Source organism: Geotrypetes seraphini, chromosome 2 (genome assembly GCF_902459505.1).
Source record: "Geotrypetes seraphini chromosome 2, aGeoSer1.1, whole genome shotgun sequence".
Lineage (NCBI taxonomy): Eukaryota > Metazoa > Chordata > Amphibia > Gymnophiona > Dermophiidae > Geotrypetes > Geotrypetes seraphini.
The window spans coordinates 512,888,568-512,909,946 of record NC_047085.1 but is presented as its reverse complement, the minus strand read 5'-3'; the positions used below and the strand labels follow the sequence as shown (position 1 = coordinate 512,909,946).

The window sequence follows — 21,379 nt, the reverse complement described above, 5'->3', positions numbered from 1 at the left end:
TGTAATAAAAGCTTCGCTTGGCTTTCACATCTAAAAATCCACCAAGTGATCCATACAGGGTATAAACCATTTACATGTACTGAGTGTAATAAAAGCTTCGCTTGGCTTTCACATCTACAAAGCCACCAAATGAGCCACACAGGGTACAAACCATTTACATGTACTGAGTGTAATAAAAGCTACACTCGGCTTTCAGATCTAAAAAGCCACCAAATGATCCACACAGGGTACAAACCATTTTCATGTGCTGAGTGTAATAAAAGTTTTGCTCGACGTTCAGATCTAAGAAAGCATGAGAGGATCCACAGAGGGTACAAACCATTTACATGTACTGAGTGTAATAAAAGCTTCATACGACTTTCAGATCTAAAAACTCATGAGAGGATCCACACAGGGCACAAACCATATACATGTACTGAGTGTAATAAAAGCTTCATTCGGATTTCACATCTAAAAAGTCACCAAATGATCCACGCAGAGTATAAACCATATACATGTACTGAATGTGATAAAAGCTACTCTCAACTTTCAAGTCTAAAAAGACACAAAGTGATCCACACAGTGTAGAAACCATTTTTATGTACTGAGTGTAATAAAAGCTTCACTCAGCTTGGGTTACTTTTGAACCTGTAACTGAGACACAGATCTTGCAATTATGTTATAAATTGAGGAAATGCAAGTGTATCTTGGATCCTATTCCCTCATATTTGTATGAGAGAAATCCTGCCCAAGCTATTGTGTGGCTAACTGAACTTATAAATTCTGCCTTAGAAGTTGAGGGGTTTTCTATTGATATGGCCCGTATAGTTCTTACTATAAGCAGCTGACCTTGATCCAACTATCTTGTTAAATTATTGGCCAATTACAAATATACCGCTGTTAACTAAAATGATGGAATCTATAATCTCCAGTCAACTCTCCACTTATTAGGTGAGATTTTCTGTTTTTTTGCCATATCGGCATGGTTTTAGGCCAAATTTCAGTACTGAATCTTTGCTGATTTCTCTATTCTCAAAGGTTCAGCAGCTATATTTGAATAACAAATTTGCCATCTTATTATAAACAATTTGACTTGTCCGCAGCTTTTGATGTTGTCCATCATGACTTTTTGATAGGCCTAGAGCATGCAGTCATAAGCTGGTTTTCTAATTTCCTATGATTACGGTCACATACTGTTAACGTGGATGGTAGAATGTCATTTCCCTGGAAGTCATCGTGGGGGGGTCCCACAGGGATTGCCTTTGCCTCCCATCCTTTTCAATATCTATGTGAAATATCTTGAATCATCAATTTTCGAATCCCTGTATACGTACGCAGATGATATTTTCATCCTCCTTGAGGTAGACTTGAATCTTTCTGCAAACATAATTCAGTGTATAATGAAATTGCAGGCTTGGTCATTTTCTGTTCAAATGAAATTAAATGAAGCCAAAACTAAACTCCTATGGCTTGGTCCAAAACTGGATCAGGGACATCTCTACAGATTGAGTTTTCCTCTAAGATCTCAGGTGTCATCATAGACTCATCCCTCTCATTTAATGAACAAGACACCACCGCAATTAGATCTTTGTCTAAATAATTAATAGTATCTGGGGATTATAATTGATTATCGTTTGAATTTTGAGGAATAGGTTTGATCTGTGATTGCTAAAGGCTTTGGGGCTTTGAGACAGCTTAGAGCTATTTGAGATTTTTTGGGTGAGAAATCATTACATATGCTAATTCATGCTGTTGTACTATCTAAGTTAGATTATGGTTATTTAGTATATGGTTATTTAGGAAGAGGACAATTAAAGCTCCTACAATCAGTACAAGATGCTGCGATTCGGCTGTTAGGCCAGGCACATATTCGTGATCACGATACACCTCTGTATGTGAAATTCCACTGGTTACCAAAGCAATTTAGGATCTTACTGTTGGCACATAGAGCATTATTTGAGTTACAACCATTCGATCTTTCTAATTTGGTGTTATTTTATGCATGATCTCTGAATGATAATAGAGAAGTTGTTCCTCACATTTCGAAGGCCCATCTTGCCTCGACTAGGGATTGTGCATTTTTCTGTTTAGTCCTCGGTTATGGAATAGTTTGCCTATAGAATTGAGAAAGGAAGAAGCGTATACATTTGAAAGCACATTTCTTTCAACTGGCCTTTGTAAATTGAGGGAATGTATTTGGGACTTCTGTCTGTATTTATTTATTTATTTACTTATTTTTATTAATGGGTGAATGTATTAATTAATTTTATTATTATGGATAAACTGATGGTTAGAGAGAAGCATGTATTAAAAAAAGTATATATTTTTTTCTCTCTTTCTTTTCTTTTCTATATGAATGGAGTTCTTTTCAAAATTGTTATGAATTATATTGTAAACCGCTTTGATCCTGTTTTTGGCTGTTAATAAACATTAACAAATTAGCTCTCTAGTAAAAAATGTTTCTTCATAGTAGATGACAGCAGATAAAGATCCGAATGGTCCATCTAGTCTGCCCAACCTGTTTTCAGCAGCAGCATTTCTCTTAGAGAATGACACGGTGGCGGTTTACCCGCGGCTACCGCGTTTAGCCGCGGGTAACCTGCCAAAAACGGGGAATGAAAATTAGCAGCCTCTACGGGGACGGGGACAAGGCCATCACCGCCCCGTGGAGCGATGAATGGTCTTGTCACCGCAGTGAGGCATAAAGGATCGTGTGGTCCCCGCAACCTCCACCCACACGCCGGCTCAATCGTTTAACCAGCTTCCTCTCTCCACCTCACCTTAGTTTGCCGGCTTTCTTTTTCGGCGACCGGAATGCTTTCAAAAGAGCCGCACACGCGCGGCTGCTCAGTATTCAATCTTCTGCTCTGACCCAACCTGAAACAGGAAGTTGCAGCAGAGCAGAAGATTAAACTTTGAGCAGACGCGCGTGCGCGGCTCTTTGAAAGCGTGCCGGACGCCGAAAAAGAAAACCGGCAAACTAAGGAGAGCTGGAGAGCAGTAGCGTACCAAGGTTGGGGGCGGGAGGGGCGAAAAAGGTAATGGCGCCAGACCTTGGAGCACCGAGGCAGACCGCTTCTCCCCCCTCCCAGCCGAACCCCCGCTGACCCTCCTATCTCCCCCCAAGTGAACCTTTCCGACCCTCCCAGCAAAAGCAGCAAACCTCCCTCCAGTAGCGTCGGCTTTCTCCTCCCTCTGCCGCTTCACTGATGACGTCATCAGTGACGCGGCAGAGGGAGGAGAAAGCCGACGCTACTGGAGGGAGGTTTGCTGCTCTCGCTGGGAGGGTCGGAAAGGTTCACGGGGGGGGGAGATAGGAGGGTCAGCGGGGGGTTCAGCTGGGAGGGGGCAGAAGCGGTCTGCCTCGGTGCTCCATTACCTTCTTCGGGCATCAGCAACGTTTACAATTCGCTGCTGTTGCCGGCTTCAGGCCTTGTTCTCTGCCGGGTCCTGCCTACTTTCTGTTTTCATGAAGACAGGACCCGACAGAGAGGAAGGCCTGAAGTGGGCAACAGCAGTGAATTGTGAATGCTGCTGCTGCCCGATGAAGTTCAGGACATCAGGGAAGGAGCAGGGAGAAATCGGCTGCTGGCTTGGGGGTGAAGGTAGGGAAAGAATTGTGGAAGTGGAGAAATTGGCACGATGGCTTTGTGGGGGCTAGGGGGAGAGAGAAAGAAAGAGGGGGACCAAGGGGAGAGAGAAAGAAAGGCAGAATTAAAGAGGGGGTCAAGAGGGAGAGAAAGAAAGGCAGAAAGAAAGAGGAGGGCCAGGGGGAGAGAGAAATAAAGAGGGAGGCCAGGGGAAGAGAGAAAGAAAGGCAGAAATAAAGAGGGGAGCCAGGGGGAGAGAGAAAGAAAGAGGGGGGGGGGCAGGAGAAGAAAGAAGAAGGACCAGAGACTCATGAAATCACCAGACAAAAAGGTAGGAAAAATGATTTTATTTTCAACTTAGTGATCAAAATGTGTCCGTTTTGAGAATTTATATCTGCTGTCTATATTTTGCACTATGGCCCCCTTTTACTAAAACGCAATAGCAGTTTTTAGCGCAGGGAGCCTATGAGCGTCGAGAGCAGCGTGGGGCATTCAGCGCAGCTCCCTGCGCTAAAAACCGCTATCGCAGTTTAGTAAAAAGGGAGGGGGAATATTTGTCTATTTTTGTATAGTTGTTACTGAGGTGACATTGCATAAAGTCATCTGCCTTGACCTCTTTGAAAACCCGCGGAATATAAATGATAATTAACATTTTCTCTGCGTACAGCGTGCTTTGTGTTTTTAAAATTTTATTGTTGGTAGATCATTTTGACTTGGCCACAAAGGTAAGGGGGAGGGAGGGAGGGGAGCTGCTGAGGGAGGGGAGCTGCTGAAAGACATCTAGTAATCCTTGCAGGCTTGACTGTGCAGGGAATTATTTTTGTAAAATCATGTTTTGTTATGTGACTGGCATTATCTAGACTTTAATTTCTATGAATGAATAGAATGAAAATGATATAAAATTACTTGCTTGCGGGGACCGCATGTTCCGGCTCACACAAGGAAGGAGGGGGTAAAAGGGAAAAAGTTTCTCTTCCTTGGAAATAGATTCTGAAGTGACCTCATCAAAGAAGACCAGCACCAAATGTACAAGAAATCCCTTAAACAATGTCAAAAGAGCCCAAAATAGAAAACTGCTACTGCCTTGAGACTCCATTATTGAAGGAATCAACTTGAAATCACAGAAGAGACAGGAAAAGGTTAAATGCCTCATGGAATCCTCAGGTACAAAACACAAACCAAATTGTGAATGAAATCGGAGCAGACAGTAAGAATTATAAAATTGATGTCATTATCCATCTGGAAAAAAAGGCGTACTAGAAATAATGCCTCAGCAATACAATTTTCAGAAGTTCTATTTGCTCATGGTAAGGGAGAAGAGAGACTGCTAGTGATGGGGGGGGGGGAGACGCTGGAAGGGAAGAAGACAGATGCCAGACTATGGGGGAGCGGAGGGAAGAAGATGGGTGCTAGACGGGGACGGTGACGGGGCGGTGAATGGGATAGCAGTGGCGGTGACGGGGCGGTGAAAGGGATGGCAGTGACGGTGATGGGGCGGTGAAGGGAATGGCGGTGACGGGGCGGTGCAGAGGATGGTGGGCCGGGGACGGTGCAGTGACGGGGACAGATTTTTTCCCTGTGTCATTCTCTAATTTCTTTGTCCTAGTTCAATCTATTATCCTTTCTCAGTTAGATTCTTGTAATTCAATCTATCTAAGAGTAACCAAGAATAGCCTGGGTTGATTTTTAGCAAGGGTAAATTTGAGCATGTGTCCCCGCTGCTGGCTAAACTTCATTGGCTTCCGATATTTTCCAGGATACACTTCAAATGTGCCTGCTTAACTTTTAAGTTTCTATTTGGCATATTCTCTCTACTTGTTCCTCTCTCCTGGGTCTGGTTAGGACTAGCAAAAACTTAAATTGTCTTTTCCCTCCCTTAAAGGTGTTGGTAAATTAGGGAAATGCTATTCATTTAAACTAACAAATATGGAACGACATTCCCCTAAGATGAAGAGAATTAGGTTCACTTCAGTCCTTCCGCAAAAACTTTCAAACTTGGTTATTCTCAAAATTGTAAGTCTAAGTTTATTTCTTCAGGTTTTTTAATTTATTGTAAACCGAATCGAGCTTTATTATAGGAAGACCAAGTCTATAAATTCAAGTTGTAGTTTTTATTTTACTATCTATCATTTCTTTAGCACTGAAAGGCGTACGTAGTACTGTACATTTAACATACAATATACGGTCCCTGCTCAGAAGAGCTTACAATCTGATTTGGACAGGACATGTCAGGGTGGGGAGGTTCTGGTCGAGGAAATGATACAATGAGTCTAGGTGGGAGTTAAGAGTTGAAAGCAGTTTCAAAAAAGTGGGCTTTTAGCTTGGATTTGAAGACTGCTAGACTTTCAACTCTAGCAACAAAGCTGCCACCTTCCTCTACATTTGTAGTGGTTGGCAACACGCTGCCACCCTAATCCTTCATTTGCTAATGGATAGCAACCCACTGCCACCTAGCTAAACATCTTCGGAGTACTGGGTGAGAAAACAAGATTTGAACTCGTGAATAGGGATTTACAGATGAAATGTATTGCCATCTTAATAACGTATGTTCTCTATGCTTTGGGTTTTATTCCAGGGACAAATGTACTGGATTTACCTTAACTTTCTTGGTTTCTCTCCTAAAACAAGGTGACAACTGTGTGTATTTGTTTGGAAATTTTTGTTTTCTTCCTTTTACTGGTCCAGTACTCCTTTTGTTGGCATATAGGAAGTTGGAGTCCCCAGGTTCAGCCCAGTCATTAGAAGGGTCGTCTAATTTACCTCTCTGGTTAATGGTTTAATTTGGTGTACATTCAATTTTCTATACCGTTTTTCCAGCAGAGCTCAGAACGGTTTACATGAGTTTATTCAGGTACTCAAGCATTTTTCCCTTTAAATGTTGTTCAAGCCAGGCTGGGAGACTTGAACAGCGGGACCAAAAGAATTGCCAGAATGGAATCTCTCTCCCACATGACTGGGCTAGAGACTCCGTTCTGTGAATTCAAATAACAGACATGAGAAAAATAATGTGTTTGGTGTCTCATGTGTCAAAGAATGTGTTACATTAGTCTGATAGGGTAGACACTTGTAAAATGTACTAACACAGGGGACACAGCGTCTGTGAAATTACATCAGAGAGCATGTATTTAGTTGGAAGATTTTTACCATTTGAATTTCAGTTTTATCTGTTGGGCTCATCAGGTGGTGGTTTGGACTGGCCACCCATTGGGCTGCATGCATGCTGTTCCGCATTTATTTGTCCGTTCCGATGGCTCTTAAGAGGTTTTGCTTTCCTGATAGAGGTTGGAGCATTGGATGAGGACATCCCAAATGATTTTCTCTGATGTAGCCTGGGGGGAAATTCATGCCCCAGGAGATGTGAATTTTAGTGCATGAATCTCCCCAGCCTAGACACAGAATATTAGCAGTCCCTCTTCTAGGACTGCCTGTGAGTTAAAAGTGGGTTTCTTTTAAAGGGGGTTTCCAGCGCAATAGGTGAGACATTCTAGACCAGTGGTCTCAAACTTGCAGCCCACCAGGTACTATTTTGAGGCCCTCGGTATGTTTATCTTTATCACAAAGTAAAATAAAACAGTTTCTTGATCATATATCTCTTTAGCTATAAATTACAATATTATTATTAAGACTTAGCCAAAAGGAAAGATTTATAAACTATAAAGAATTTTACCCCATGCAAAACTGTCATTTCTTTAATAAGACATTAACTATTTTTTTCTGTGGCCCTCCAAGTACCTACAAATCCAAAATGTGGCCCTGCAAATGGTTTGAGTTTGAGACCACTGTTCTAGACCATAGGGTTATTTCCCTTCACCCGCATGGGCTGCAGAAGAGAATTACAAGTTTTTTCATTCTGCCTCTAGAGTACTTCACAGGCTAGCTAAGCTCCTCCCATCAGTCTTTCTCTTCTGCATTTGGCTGCAGTGTGTTAGTTTTGATTGGAGGATCCGGATTTGAATGCGGGATCCGCGGATCTCTTCCGGGCTCTGGATCCTGGTGCTGATCAGACTGTGGTGCTCTTGTTTAACTTGGCGGCACTGTTTGAGCTGATTGCTCAGTGTTTGCAGGGCTTGAGCTTGGATACCAAGCCTCCTCCTATTTCTGTTACTTCTTCTCCCTGGCTTTGCAGCATGTGCTCGTAGTCTAGTCTGGGTCCTTTCTGAGACATCCGGATATCAGTCTCATGGTTACAGAACAGTTTGACTCTCCAGATGGGCTTTTCCGGAATTCTAGTGCTATCTCCCGCCAGAGTGACAGCAGCTGTTGCGGCAGCCCTAGGTCACTCCCGGGGTGCTCAGGTGACCCGACGCACGTCACTGCCTAGTGACAGTTTTTGACCCTCCTAATTTAGGGGTTAAAGCTGCTGAGGTGATGTCCTTTGTGCCGCGCCTGCCTAGCTTGCTACGTATGCTAGAGACTGAGGCGGTAGAGCCTCCTCCTTGGCTTCAGGGTATCTTTTATTGAGCAAAACAAGCAGCAGAACATAACATTACATGAAGATGTTTGAACAAATCGTTTTTGCAATCTAAACCCCCCACCCAGAGAAAAAAAAAAAAAGGTGGGGAGCGATATAAATAAAAATAGAAATAGAAGAAATAAAGGAGGCGAGAGAGAGGGGGGCAATCATACCGGAGAAGAAATAAGAACATTCAATTGGATATTTAGAACATTACTACGAACATAACAGTCTGAAGCTGTCAATATCAGTAATGTCCATGTTTTCCATCTTCAGTTGGTAAAGCATCAATGTACCCCATTCAGAAACTGGGGGGGGGGGGGGGAGCAGAGTCTAGCCAGTGAAGCAATATCATTTTCTTGGCAAGCAAGAGAGCAAGCCCTATGAAGCCCCTCAGGCTGGTAGGGATTGGATGCATCAATATAGAGAAGAGAAGACTGGGATGGGGGGTGCATTTAGTCTTCCATAGAGATATGAGCATGTAAGTACTTCCAAAAATGCAGGGTCTTCGGGCAAGTATAAAACATGGCCAAAGATCGCATCCGTCCGATGACATTTGGGACAGCAAGAATCTGGTCGCAACTTCGCTTGCTGTGCTCTGGAAGGAGAGATGTACAGTCGTAGTATCATCTTATATTGCAGTTCAAATAGAAGAACTGAGATCCAGCGTTGTGATGAGGCTCTAAGGGCAGCTTGTAACTGAGTATCCAAAATTGGAGTGCCCAGATCCATCAACCACCACTCCCCCCAAAGAAACAAAGTCAATGCTGTGAGATGATTCCCTTAAAAATGTATGGTGAAAGCGAAGTGGGATCAGGGATGGTGCCGCCAAACAAAGAGCTTCTTTCAGGGCGTTCCATATAGTCAAGGCTAAGGTTGCCACAGGTAGAGAACGTACATAGTGTCTGAGTTGAAGATATGGCAAAGTGTCATTAGCTGTGAATCCGTATCGCTGTACATTTCTCCCTCTGAATCTGCGGTTTCAGCATCTGCGGATTTGGTTATTCGTGATTTTTTTTTTTGATCCGTTTTCATTTTTCGGGTTATTTTTAACCTTTTCCTATCCCCCGCAATCCAACAGTTTTGGAGACATCTTGGCCTATATACCACATCGCTTTGGGGACGGCGATGGCTTCCGCAACCGAGGGTGTTATTTGGATTTTATAATATAGCCTCGCCCAAACCCAGGGGAATGTCAGCATTTATTTCCAGAGCCCTTTTGATGGGAAAAAAAGCCATCCTCACCAACTGGCTCTCCCGTGATCCTCCGTCATATGCACAATGGAGATCCCTAATGATAGTGCACGCAACACTGGAGAGACGCATGGTGGGAGACTTGACTCTTGGCCCGGGTCGCTAATTTTGTCAGGTGTGGGAGCACTTCTGGCAGGACCTCTCACCGTGTGCTCGCAGTAGACTTTTGAATCTTTAAGATTTTATTCCCACTCTCAGCTGTTGGACTGGCCATGGATTCTTGGGGAGGGGAGGGGAGGGGGGGGTTGGGAGGGGAACTGATTATATTGTTGAAAATGTTATTTCCTGAATGGTACTACTGTTTGTATTTGCTTCTTGCTGCTGGAATAATAAAAATCATTTAAACATAACCTTTTCCTATCGTGTGTCCCCGATGACGGGACATTCCAAAAATGTCGTTGCCATCGTATGTCCCATACTAATAAAGAGCCATAAGAACATAAGCAATGCCTCTGCTGGGTCAGACCTGAGGTCCATCATGCCCAGAAGTCCGCTCACGCGGCGGCCCAACAGGTCCAGGACCTGTGCAGTAATCCTCTATTTATACCCTTCTATCCCCTTTTCCAGCAGGAAATTGTCCAATCCTTTCTTAAACCCCTGTACTGTACTCTGCCCTATTACGCCCTCTGGAAGCGCATTCCAGGTGTCCACCACTCGTTGGGTAAAGAAGAACTTCCTAGCATTCGTTTTGAATCTGTCCCCTTTCAACTTTTCCGAGTGCCCTCTTGTTCTTTTATTTTTAGAAAGTTTGAAGAATCTGTCAGGAACACAAAATATTTGAATTTACAGAATTATGACTTATTTCCATTGTTTACAATAGCCGTAAATGATAAGGGTGAATAATACAAAACTTTGCTAAAATAATTACGATTGGAACTAGTGTAACATAAAATTTATTACGATAGGAAAAGGTTAAGCCTTCTTAGACCCCCCCTTTAAGCCTTACTTGATGGTCTAGCGGGTTTTCGGGGCAGGAGCGATCTTAAGGGATGCCGGGAGAAGCGGGGGATGGGTCAGAGCCGGCCTGAATATTATTTGCAGGTTTTTTAATATAAGCGGGTTGGCTCTGCCCCTAACCCCTGTGGATACGGAGGGAGAAGTGTACTAACTGTTGAAAAGTATGCATGCTGCCCGTGTGGGTAAGGACCTGATGAAGATGTATAAGTCCTCGCAACGTCCATAAAGCAAACTGGGAAGATTCCATGCCAGGCTTGAATAGGGGATTGACCTTGACAGTTAATAGTAGGCTGCTTTCCGAGAGGAAGTTCCGGGCCAGCCAATCACTACCTGACTGGCCCAGAACTTCCTCTCCGACAGCAGAATTGACGTCGGGGAGAGGAATGCTGGTCGGCCTGACGCAGGGAGAGCTTGGGGCGGCGGTGGCTTTGGGGCCTGTTCCCCGATGGCGGCGGCAGTGGCTTGGGGGAGGGCAGGGAGAAAAAAAGAAAGGGGGCAGGCAAGGAGACAGAAGGGAAACAGAAAGAAAGGGGGCATGAAGAGAGAAAAAAAGAGAGGCAGGGAGAAAGAAAGGGCAGGGAGAGAGGAAGAAAAAATTGGGAGGGAATGAGGTCTGGAGGAGAGGAAGCATACAGGCTGAAAAAAGGTAAGAAAGATTGGATGCACAGTCAGAAGAAGAAAGTACAACCAGAGACTCATGAAATCACCAGACAACGAGGTAGGAAAAATGATTTTATTTTCAATTTAGTGATCAAAATGTGTCTGAATTTATATCTGCTGTCTATATTTTTCACTATGGCCCCCTTTTACTAAACCGCAATAGCGGATTTTAGCGCAGGGAGCCTATGAGCGTCAAGAGTAGCGCAGGGCATTCAGCGCAGCTCCCTGCGCTAAAAACCGCTATCGCGGTTTAGTAAAAAGGGAGGGGGGTATATTTGTCTATTTTGTATGGTTGTTACTGAGGTGACATAGAGTCATCTGCCTTGACCTCTTTGAAAAAAACCCGAATATAAATGATAATTAACATTTTCTCTGCGTACAGTGTGCTTTGTGTTTTTTTTAAATTTTGTTGGTAGATCATTTTGACTTGGTCATTTTAAAAGTAGCTCGCAAGCCCAAAAAGTGTGGACACCTCTGGCTTAGACCATGCTGAGTGGACCAACCGCTGCTATTCCCTGACACTTAACCAGGCAGGGCTGCTGAATATGTATGTTTGATTCATTATACTTGATGAATCGCACAATTATGGACCATCCAGGTCTACATGATTTGCAAAATAATTAATAAATAATCCAGAAAGTTAGAAAATAACTCCATAAATTATATAATAGAAAAGGTTCAGACACAGTGGGGGAAAGATGGGACATAGTACCCAGCGATTGCTGCCCTGCTTCCTCTGTCCTTAAAAATGTTAAGATAAAGCTTTCAAAAAGCAAATGAGTCACTTTGAATTCACTTAACCAGATGAACCCCAGGGGCAAAGCATTCCCCAATGTGGGGGCAGAAAAGAAAAAAGCGCTCTTTCTTGTAGAGTCCTAGTGAGCCTAGCTGATGGTCATTGAGGGAGCGAAGTGTTCTTCTTGGCACATAGGGTATCATTTTCTTTGCCAGATAGTCCGGGGTCCCCTCTCTTAAGTGCTCTGAAGGTCAGAATCAGGATCTTGAAATGTCTTCTATAAGCGATAGGCAGCCAGTGTAATTGAGAGAATAATGGGGTCACATGATCACGCCTTCTGGCTCGGCATAGGAAACTTGCTGCGGTATTTTGAAGGGATTGTGGAAGAGCTGCATACACTACGTTACAGTAAACTAAGTGAGATGTTACTAAGGCAGAGTCTCTGTAGGAAGAAAGGGATGGACACAGGGAAGTTGACGTAAAATGAAGAGCCCGACTGCAGTACAGAGGAAGGGCCTGATTCTGTTTAGGATGCCCGGTCTCAGCAGCTGCCTAAGTGGCTTTTGAGAATCGCACACGGGTGTCCTAAACAGAATTGCGTCTGTTCTGACGGAGAGATGCCTAACCCCATCTAATCCTGCCTAACCACCCCGATTCTCTAACTGGCGTCTGTCATAGGCGCCGGTTAGAGAATCTTGTTGCTGCTGAGCTGATCGAAAGGGAATCTCCCTTCTGTGATCAGCTCAGCAGCAACCGCAGCAACAGGGAATCCCCAAATCCTCCCCCCCAAAGTCAGTCAGCAGGAGGAATACCCACTTCTTCCTGCCCCCCAAAAACATCCCCCAGCAGGAGGAGTGCCCTGTTCTCCTGCCGAAATCCCCCGCCCCCGACTCTCCCCTCCACCCAACCGCGATAGGCAAAAGGTAGGCACACCCCCACCCGTTGATCAACCAACCACCCACCAACCCCTAACTCCCCCTGCCGTACCTTGTAAAGAGAAGGTCCATCTGGAGGGAGGCATATACCCTCCGGCTGGCAGGCCCAGCATTATCGTAGTTGGGTGGGGCCATGTTTCCAGGGGAGGGGGTCTGGCAGGAGGAATTGGGCACTCCTTCCGGGGGCGGGGCAGTGATGCTACGGGGAGAGGCATCAGGCGGGGGTGGGTTCCCTGCCTCAGCCACTCAGCTGATCGCGGCAGGGAGATTTCCTTGCCACAATCAGCTCAATGCTGACTTCAGGCTTCCGGCTGACGAAACTCCTGTGGATGCAACCTAACAACTGTCTTGCCTTAGATGAAGCCTTCTCCACATGATCAGCAGTTTTCATGTCTGCGCTGATGATCACTCCCAAGTCTCATTCTGTTGAAGTTCTAGCTAAGGTCTCACCATTCAAGGTGTAAGTTCTGCACGGATTTCTGCTGCCGAGGTGCATGATCTTGCATTTCTTAGCGTTGAAGCCCAGCTGGCAGGTTGAGGACCAAAGCTCCAACAAATGTAGGTCCTGTGTCATACTATCGGGTGAATTGCCATCTCTCACTATATTGCATAGTTTGGCATCGTCAGCGAATAACGTTACCTTACCTTGAAGCTCCTGAGTTAGGTCACCTATGAATATGTTGAAAAGGAGTGAGCCCAAGACTGAGCCCTGCGGTACTCCACTGGTCACCTCCGATGTTTTAGAGAGGGTACCGTTAACTACCACCCTCTGAAGTCTGCCATTCAGCCAGTCATTGACCCATGTAGTTAGTGTTTCTCCCAGCCCCATTGATTTCATCTTGCTCAACAGCCTGCGATGCGGGACACTATCGAAAGCTTTGCTGAAGTCTAGGTATACGACGTCCACGGATTCTCCCAAGTCTAACTGTTTTGTTACCCAGTCAAAGAAGCTGGTGAGATTGGATTGGCAGGACCTAAACTTGGTGAATCCATGTTGACTGGGATCCCGTAGATTCCCCTCATCCAAGATTGCGTCTAATTTATGTTTGATTAGTGTTTCCATGAGTTTGCATACTATTGATGTGAGACTCACCGGTCTGTAGTTTGCAGCCTCTGCCCTGCAACCCTTTTTGTGCAGTGGAACGACATTAGCTGTTTTCCAGTCTATGGGGAGAGATTGAAGAGTTTGAGAATCTCGTTGATGCTGAGAGATTGAAGAGTCCTGATAGCGGTTCTGCCAGGACATCACACAGCTCACTGAGCACCCTGGGGTGTAGATTGTCCGGTCCCATGGCTTTGTTCACCTTGAATCTTGCCAATTCGTAGTAGACGTCGTCAGGTGTGAACTCGAAATTCGCCTACAATCTGGACGCTTTTTATAGAATTTGGCTCGAAATGTGTTCTGAAAAGTTTAGATGTGAACCAATTACTGCTGAGAGGAGCGGAGAACCAAAAAGGGTGGGAAATACAGACGGAGGTGATTCGAGTTCCAGTAGCCCAGTCTCACAGTGGCCAGTCCAGGTCATTAGTACCTGGCCAAAACCCAAGGAGTAGCAATATTCCATGCTATTGATACAGGGCAAGTAGTGGCTTCCCCTGCATTTTTCTCAATAACAGACTATGGACTTTTCCTCCAGGAACCTGTCCAAACCTTTCTTAAAACCAGCTACGCTATCCGCTCTTACCACATCCTCTGGCAATGTGTTCCAGAGCTTAACTATTCTCCAAGTGGAAAAAAATTTCCTCCTATTAGTTTTAAAAGTATTTCCCTGTAACTTCTTCAAGTGAAAAACTTCTTGGAGTGAAAAATTGATCCGCTTGTACCTAATCTAATGTAATATTTGTGTGTTGCACAAACCTAAACAGGCCATAGGCGACTTTAAGAGAAGAAGGGTAGCCGGGTCAAGTGGGAGGGGCGGGTTCTACTCCACTCAGGATTTTGTAGACTTCAATCATAATTCCCCTCAGCCGTCTCTTTTCCAACCGTTTTAGTCTTTCCTCATACGAGAGGAGTTCCATCCCCTTTACCATCTTGGTCGCTCTTCTAGCGCCACTGAATCGAACGCAATACTCCAGATGAGGTCGAACCATGGAGCGATACAGGGCCATTATAACATTCTTAGTCTTGTTAACCATCCCTTTTTTAAATAATTCCTAGCATCCTGTTTGCTTTTTTGGCCACTGCTGCACATTGAGCAGAAGGTTTCATTGTTTTGCTAGTCCTAACCAGACCCAGGAGAGAGGAACAAGTAGAGAGAATGACACCAGGTCCTTTTCTTGGGCGCTGATCCCCAAGGTGGACCCTAGCATCTGTAACTGTAATTCAGGTTATTCTGCCCAATGTGCATCACTTTGCATTTGTCCACATTAAATTTCATCAGCCATTTGGATGCCCAGTCTTCCAATTTCCTAAGGTCCGCCTGCAATTTTTCACAATCCACATACGTTTTAACAACTTTAACAGTTTAGTGTCATCTGCAAATTTAATCACCTCACTCGTCGTTCCAATTTCCAGATCAGTTAAATAGCACTGGTCCCAGTACAGACCCCTGCGGCACTCCACTGTTCACTCTCCTCCATTGAGAGAAATGGCCATTTAACCCTACCCTCTGTTTTCTATCCCATAACCAATTCCTAATCCACAACTGAAAATCTAACTCACCTTTATCCACATGTTTATTCACACCTTCAAAGACGTCAAGTAAATTTGTGAGGCAAAATATCCCCCGGCTGAACCCATGCTAACTCTGTCTCAATAAACATGTTTGTCTACGTGTTGAGATGCAAATGGTTTTCTTTGAGCCAGCGGGCTATGGCATCTGTGCAGTGTTGCAAAGGAATTAGATTTGGGGCTACTGGATCACAGGGATATTGTAGCAGAATGTCATCCGAATAGATACTGAAGGCCTGAATGAGCTTAGCTTGGGGACTAAGAAAGATATTAGATAGGAAGGGAGATAAAATAGACCTTTGTGGAGCTCCAGATGTGAGTTGACAGGAAGGAGACACTTCACTATCTTGATATTCTGTGAATGATCGATGCTGAAGAAATTAGGTGAACCAGGTTAGAACCATATCCGATAGCACAAGAGAAGATAATCTCTGAAGCACTAGAGAATAGGTGAATGAGATCAAAGGCCGCCCATCAGATCCAAGGAGACTAAGCGGGTGATTAAAATCTAAATTACCGTTTGTCACTTCGCAAGGAGGTTACGATAGTCTCTACTGTGGCCCATACGGAAACCTGATTGTCTAGGATGAAGGGTGTGGATGGCCTCTGCTTGATCAAGGAGTTGTTAATAAAACCAGCTTTTCTGTTATTTTAGCTAGGAATGGGATAATGGAAACTAGGAGCTAGTTACTAGTAGATTTCCCCAGATCAGCTTTTTTAAGAATAAGTGAAAATTGGATAATCTATGGGAGATCACGAAATATCAGGTGGGTCATGTGTTGAAAAAGGCGTAAATTTTGGGGTAAACTATGTCAGACAAGAATGTGTAGAAGTTGGAGGTCTTCGGATGTGATGCTGTGTCCACATGAACATTAAAGTCACCTAGAATAATAAGAGACGGGAATCTAGTAATGGTTTGGGAGACCTTATGCCATTCAGATGCATATGAGGTAGGGGAGCAATAAACTAATAATAGGTGGCTGAGGTGAAGGAGAAGAAAATTCCAGTAGTAAAGCTTCTGAATGAGGAGGAGAGTCAACAGATACTGTAGGTGCTTTGCCTGAGTCTTGGGTGAAATTACAATTGCCAGTCCCCCACCTCTTCTAGACTGGCGATTTCGATCAAAGACCCTAAACCCTGAGTTGCAGCATTGTAGTAACAGCACCCCCTCTCCCAGACGCAGCCACGTCTCTGTGAGCATAAATGTTGGAGCTCTTATTAGATCTTTAATAAGGTCCACTTAGGAGATAGAAGTCATGGCCTGAGATGGTGTGTTGTAGAGGAGCACAAGGAAAACAACAGCCAGCAACACGGAATTCAAAGAAAGAAGGAAAAGTCCCAATCCCTCCCAAGATTTCGCCCCAAGGAGCAAAACCCGATTCCGTTTTAGAATCACTCTGGTGAGTAGAGATGACATGTTTGGGTCACGTGTCCCTCACTCGGGAGAGTCCATTAAGCAGCATTCAGGACTGAAAGAGAGAAGCAGATCAGCAATCGCTAGGAAATGGTCCATCATACAAGCAGCAGTAGCAGCGCTGACCATCCCAGCACGATCCAGACAGTGGTGGAGTCAGGTCAGACCCTGGAATGATGCGGATGTACAGGGGCGACATTCAATGCTGTTAACCGCATAGCTAACTGGGCAAGTAAGACCAGTCCTGTGTCTAGTTAGCTATTTGGGAACTGCACTCAATACCAACAGATTTTAATGCTGGGGCCCAGATATGGCCCAGTGTTGACTATCTGGACTAATCTAGTTAGCAGTTGCCAGCTTATGCTTAGTCCCCCCTGGCTGAATATTCACCCATAACAATTCAACAATTAATACAAGCAGGAAAAAAACTAATTACTTAAAAAGTAGCTTTTATATCATACCTAAGAGTTCACATAATAAATGAGAAACATTCTACATCTTTATACTGTGATAACAATTTTTATCATCAAACAGGTTTAAAATGTCTTCAGAGGATCCATGAGAGTGAGAGGCCATTTACATGTCCAGAATGTGGGAAAAGATATAGTGATCCCTCAGCTTTATAAAGGCACAAGATGACACATAGTGGAGAGAAACAATGCACCTGCTCAGAATGTGGTAAAAGCTTTAGTCAGCAGTCCAATTTAAAAATACATGAGAGAATTCATACTGGAGAAAAACCATATACTTGTTCAGAATGTGGGAAAAGATATAGTAATGCCTCAGCTTTAAAAAGGCACAAGATGAGGCATAGTGGAGAGAAACAACATACATGTTCAGAATGTGGGAAAAGCTTTAGTCGGCAGTCAAGTTTAAAAATACATGAGAGGATTCATACTGGAGAGAAACCATATTCTTGTCCAGAATGTGGAAAAAAAATATAGTGATCCCTCAGCTTTAAAAACACACAAGAGGATTCATACTGGAGAGAAATATTCATGTCCAGAATGTGGGAAAATATATAGTGATCCCTCAGCTTTAAACAGGCACAAGATAATGCATAGTGGAGAGAAACAATATACCTGTTCAGAATGTGGAAAAAGCTTTAGTCAGCAGTCAAGTTTAAAAATACATGAGAGGATTCATACTGGAGAGAAACCATATACCTGTTCAGAATGTGGTAAAAGATTTAGTCAGCAGTCACATTTAAACTGTCACAGGATGATTCATGCTGCAGAGAAACGATTTACATGTTCAGAATGTGGTAAAAGCTTTACTCTGCAATCACATTTAAACTTTCACAGGATGATTCATACTGGACAGAAACCATTTACATGTTCAGAATGTGGGAAAAGATATTGTAATGCCTCAGCTTTAAAAAGGCACAAGATGATGCATAGTGGAGAGAAACAACATGACTGTTTAGAATGTGGTAATAGCTTTAATCGGCAGTCAAGTTTAAAAATACACGAGAGGATTCATACTGGAGATAAACCATATTCATGTCCAGAATGTGGAAAAAAATATAGTGCTCCCTCAGCTTTAAAAACACACAAGAGGATTCATACTGAAGAGAAATATTCATGTCCAGATTGTGGGAAAAGATATAGTGATCCCTCAGTTTTAAAAACGCACAAGAGAATTCATACTGGAGAGAAACCATATACCTGTTCAGTATGTGGTAAAAGCTTTAGTTGGCAGGCTAATTTAAAAACACACAAGAGGATTCATACTGGGGAGAAACCATATACCTGTTCAGATTATGGGAAAAGATATAGTGATTCCTCAGCTTTAAAAAGGCACAAGATGATGCATAGTGGAAACAATATACCTGTTTAGAATATGGTAAAAGCTTTAGTCTGCAGTCAACTTTACAAATACATGAGGAGTCATACTGGAGAGAAACCATTTACATGTTCAGAATGTGGGAAAAACTTTGGTCAGCAGTCACAATTAAAAAATCAATAGGATTCATACTGGAGAGAAACCATATTCATGTCCAGAATGACAAAATATATAGTGATCCCTCCGGTTTAAAAACGCACAAGAGTCATACTGGAGAGAAACCATATACCTGTTCAAAATGTGGGAAATGGTTTAGTCAATCAGATTTAAAAATGCACTAAAGGATTCATACTGGAGAGAAACCATATATTTGTTCAGAATGTGAGAAAAGGTTTAGTCAACAATCAGATTTAAAAATGCACGAGAGGATTTATCTGGAGAGAAACCATATTCATGTCCAGAATTTGGGAAAAGATATAGTGATCCCTCAGTTTTAAAAAAGCACAACATGATGCATAGTATAGGGAAACAATATATATGTTCAAAATGTAATAAAATCTTTAGTCAGCAATCAACTTTAAAAATACATGAGGATTCATACTGGGGAAAAACCATATACCTGTTCAGAATGTGGGAAAAGGTTTAGTCAACAATCAGATTTAAAATGCATGAGAGGATTCATACGGAGCGAAAACATATGTTGTAAAAGCTTAAATGGGAATCACATTTAAAGAGATACAAGAAGAGTCATACAGGAGATACAGAATGAAAGTGTATGTGAACTTTTAAGAGTGGCAGAAGGAATAATTGTCGAGCAGAAATTCCTGAGATAAAATATTGTAGAAAGCTAAAACTAATATTGAAGAGTGTGCTAACATTACAGCATTTCTGCATTCTTATATAGCTTTGGTATTCTTGACTCTCATCTATAACTTTAAATATATACCTAGATTGTACATTCTTAAACTTGAAGAAGGGATGAGCCTCATAGAAATAGATTATAGATGACTAGTCTTATAGCCCGTTACATTAACGGGTGCTAGAATATATTTGTGTGTGTCTGTGTTTATTTCTCTCTCTCTGTCCTTAGTCGCTTTCTGTCTTTCTGTGTTTATTTTTCCTCGGCTGTCCACCCATTCTCCCTTCCCAAAAGAATATGCGACGTCTGCAACTAGTGCAAAATGCAGCAGTCAGACTTATCTTCGGGTTAAAGAAATTTGATCACATGACACCTTACTACCAGCAGTTGCACTGGCTACCAACAGAAGCACGCATAAAGTTTAAGTTCGCCTGCCTCTGCTTCAAAGTACTCTATGGTCAAGCCCCCAAATACATAATGGACCTTTTCACCTTCTCCACCAACAAACACAAGAGAAGCTCACATCTGAACTTCGTTTCCCCCCCCAATCAGAGGTTGCAAACTAAAAAAAACACCACGAACACCTTCTCTCACATCAAGCAGCATTATGGGGCAAAGACCTAGAACAATTGCTTTCACCCACCACTTACGAGGAATTCAGGAAGCGCCTAAAATCATACCTATTCCTGAAGTACCTAGACAACTGACCCATACACCTCTCTCAATAACGGTCTTCTTGACCTATTCTCACTCTCTTCTCTCTTAAGTTTACTCATTTTGTACCTCCTGTAATCTTTTGTAAACCGCATAGAACTTCACGGTATTGCGGTATATAAACTGTTATTATTATTATTATTTCCTTTTACCTCCCCTGTGTCCACCACCACCCCTTCACTACTCCCCTTATCCTGCAGCAGCCCTTCTCCCTTTTTTTTAATCTCCCCCCTGTCCATCAGCACCTCTTTCATGTCCCCCTGTCCAGCAGTAGGCCTCCCTTCCTTTTTCTTCCCCCCGTCTCTTCCCCTGTCTATCAGGACATCTTTCCTGTCCCCCTGTCCAGCAGTAGGCATCCCTTCCTTTTTCTTCCCCCCCGTCTCTTCCCCTGTCCATCAGCACCTCTTTCATATCCCCCTGCCAGCAGTAGGCGTCCCTTCCTTTTTCTTCCCCCCATCTCTTCCCCTGTCCATCAGCACCTCTTTCCTGTCCCCCTGTCCAGAAGTAGGCCTCCCTTCCTTTTTCTTCCCCCTCCCGTCTCTTTCCTGTCCCCCTGTCCAGCAGTAAGCATCCCTTCCTTTTTCTTCCCCCCCGCACCTCTTTCCTGTCCCCCTGTCCAGCAGCAGGCCTCCCTTCCTTTTTCTTCCCCACCCCATCTCTTCCCCTGTCCATCAGCACCTCTTTCATATCCCCCTGCCAGCAGTAGGCGTCCCTTCCTTTTTCTTCCCCCCATCTCTTCCCCTGTCCATCAGCACCTCTTTCCTGTCCCCCTGTCCAGAAGTAGGCCTCCCTTCCTTTTTCTTCCCCCTCCCATCTCTTTCCTGTCCCCCTGTCCAGCAGTAAGCATCCCTTCCTTTTTCTTCCCCCCCGCACCTCTTTCCTATCCCCCTGTCCAGCAGCAGGCCTCCCTTCCTTTTTCTTCCCCGCCCCATCTCTTCCCCTGTCCATCAGCCCCTCTTTCCTGTCCCCCTGTCCAGAAGTAGGCCTTTCTTCCTTTTTTTCCCCCCATCTCTTCCCCTGTCCATCAGCATCTCTTTCCTGTCCCCCTGTCCAGTAGTAAGCCTGCCTTCCTTTTTCTCCCCCCCTGTCTGTTCCCCTGTCCAGCAGCACCCCTTACCTTGCGTCTGGCCTCCGGACAGCAACCACAGCCGACAGTCTCTACCTGCATTGCCCCCGCCGCGCCACTCACCGGCCCGTTGTTCTCCACCAGTGATCCCGCCATCTTGTTGAAGAGTGTCGAGCGGTGACGGAGGCGATGGTGGATTAGCCGCTGGAGGAGGAGACTGGCGGGGAACGGAGAACAGGTTCAGGGCTGCCAGGGGGTAGTGAAGAGGGGAGGAGTGAGCCCGGCAGGAAGAGGAAGGCGGGGCAG

General features: G+C 44.1%; 2 protein-coding genes across 2 annotated transcripts in view; both read left to right on the top strand.

Moving 5' to 3' along the window:
- The window catches only part of LOC117354999 (zinc finger protein 436-like), a 44,089-nt gene extending 26,496 nt beyond the window's left edge, over nt 1-17,593 (top strand). The window contains exons 4-5 of the mRNA XM_033932954.1: nt 17,184-17,255; nt 17,406-17,593. Of these exons, the coding sequence (XP_033788845.1) occupies nt 17,184-17,255; nt 17,406-17,593 (260 nt within the window). The remainder of the gene's footprint in view (nt 1-17,183; nt 17,256-17,405) is intronic.
- Nucleotides 17,594-17,870: 277 nt separating this feature from the next.
- Nucleotides 17,871-18,488, top strand: LOC117354998 (gastrula zinc finger protein XlCGF49.1-like). The gene is made up of 2 exons (XM_033932953.1): nt 17,871-18,243; nt 18,325-18,488. Exons 1-2 carry the CDS (start codon nt 17,871-17,873, stop codon nt 18,486-18,488), a joined length of 537 nt encoding a protein of 178 aa, XP_033788844.1.
- The last annotated feature ends 2,891 nt before the right edge of the window (nt 18,489-21,379 follow it).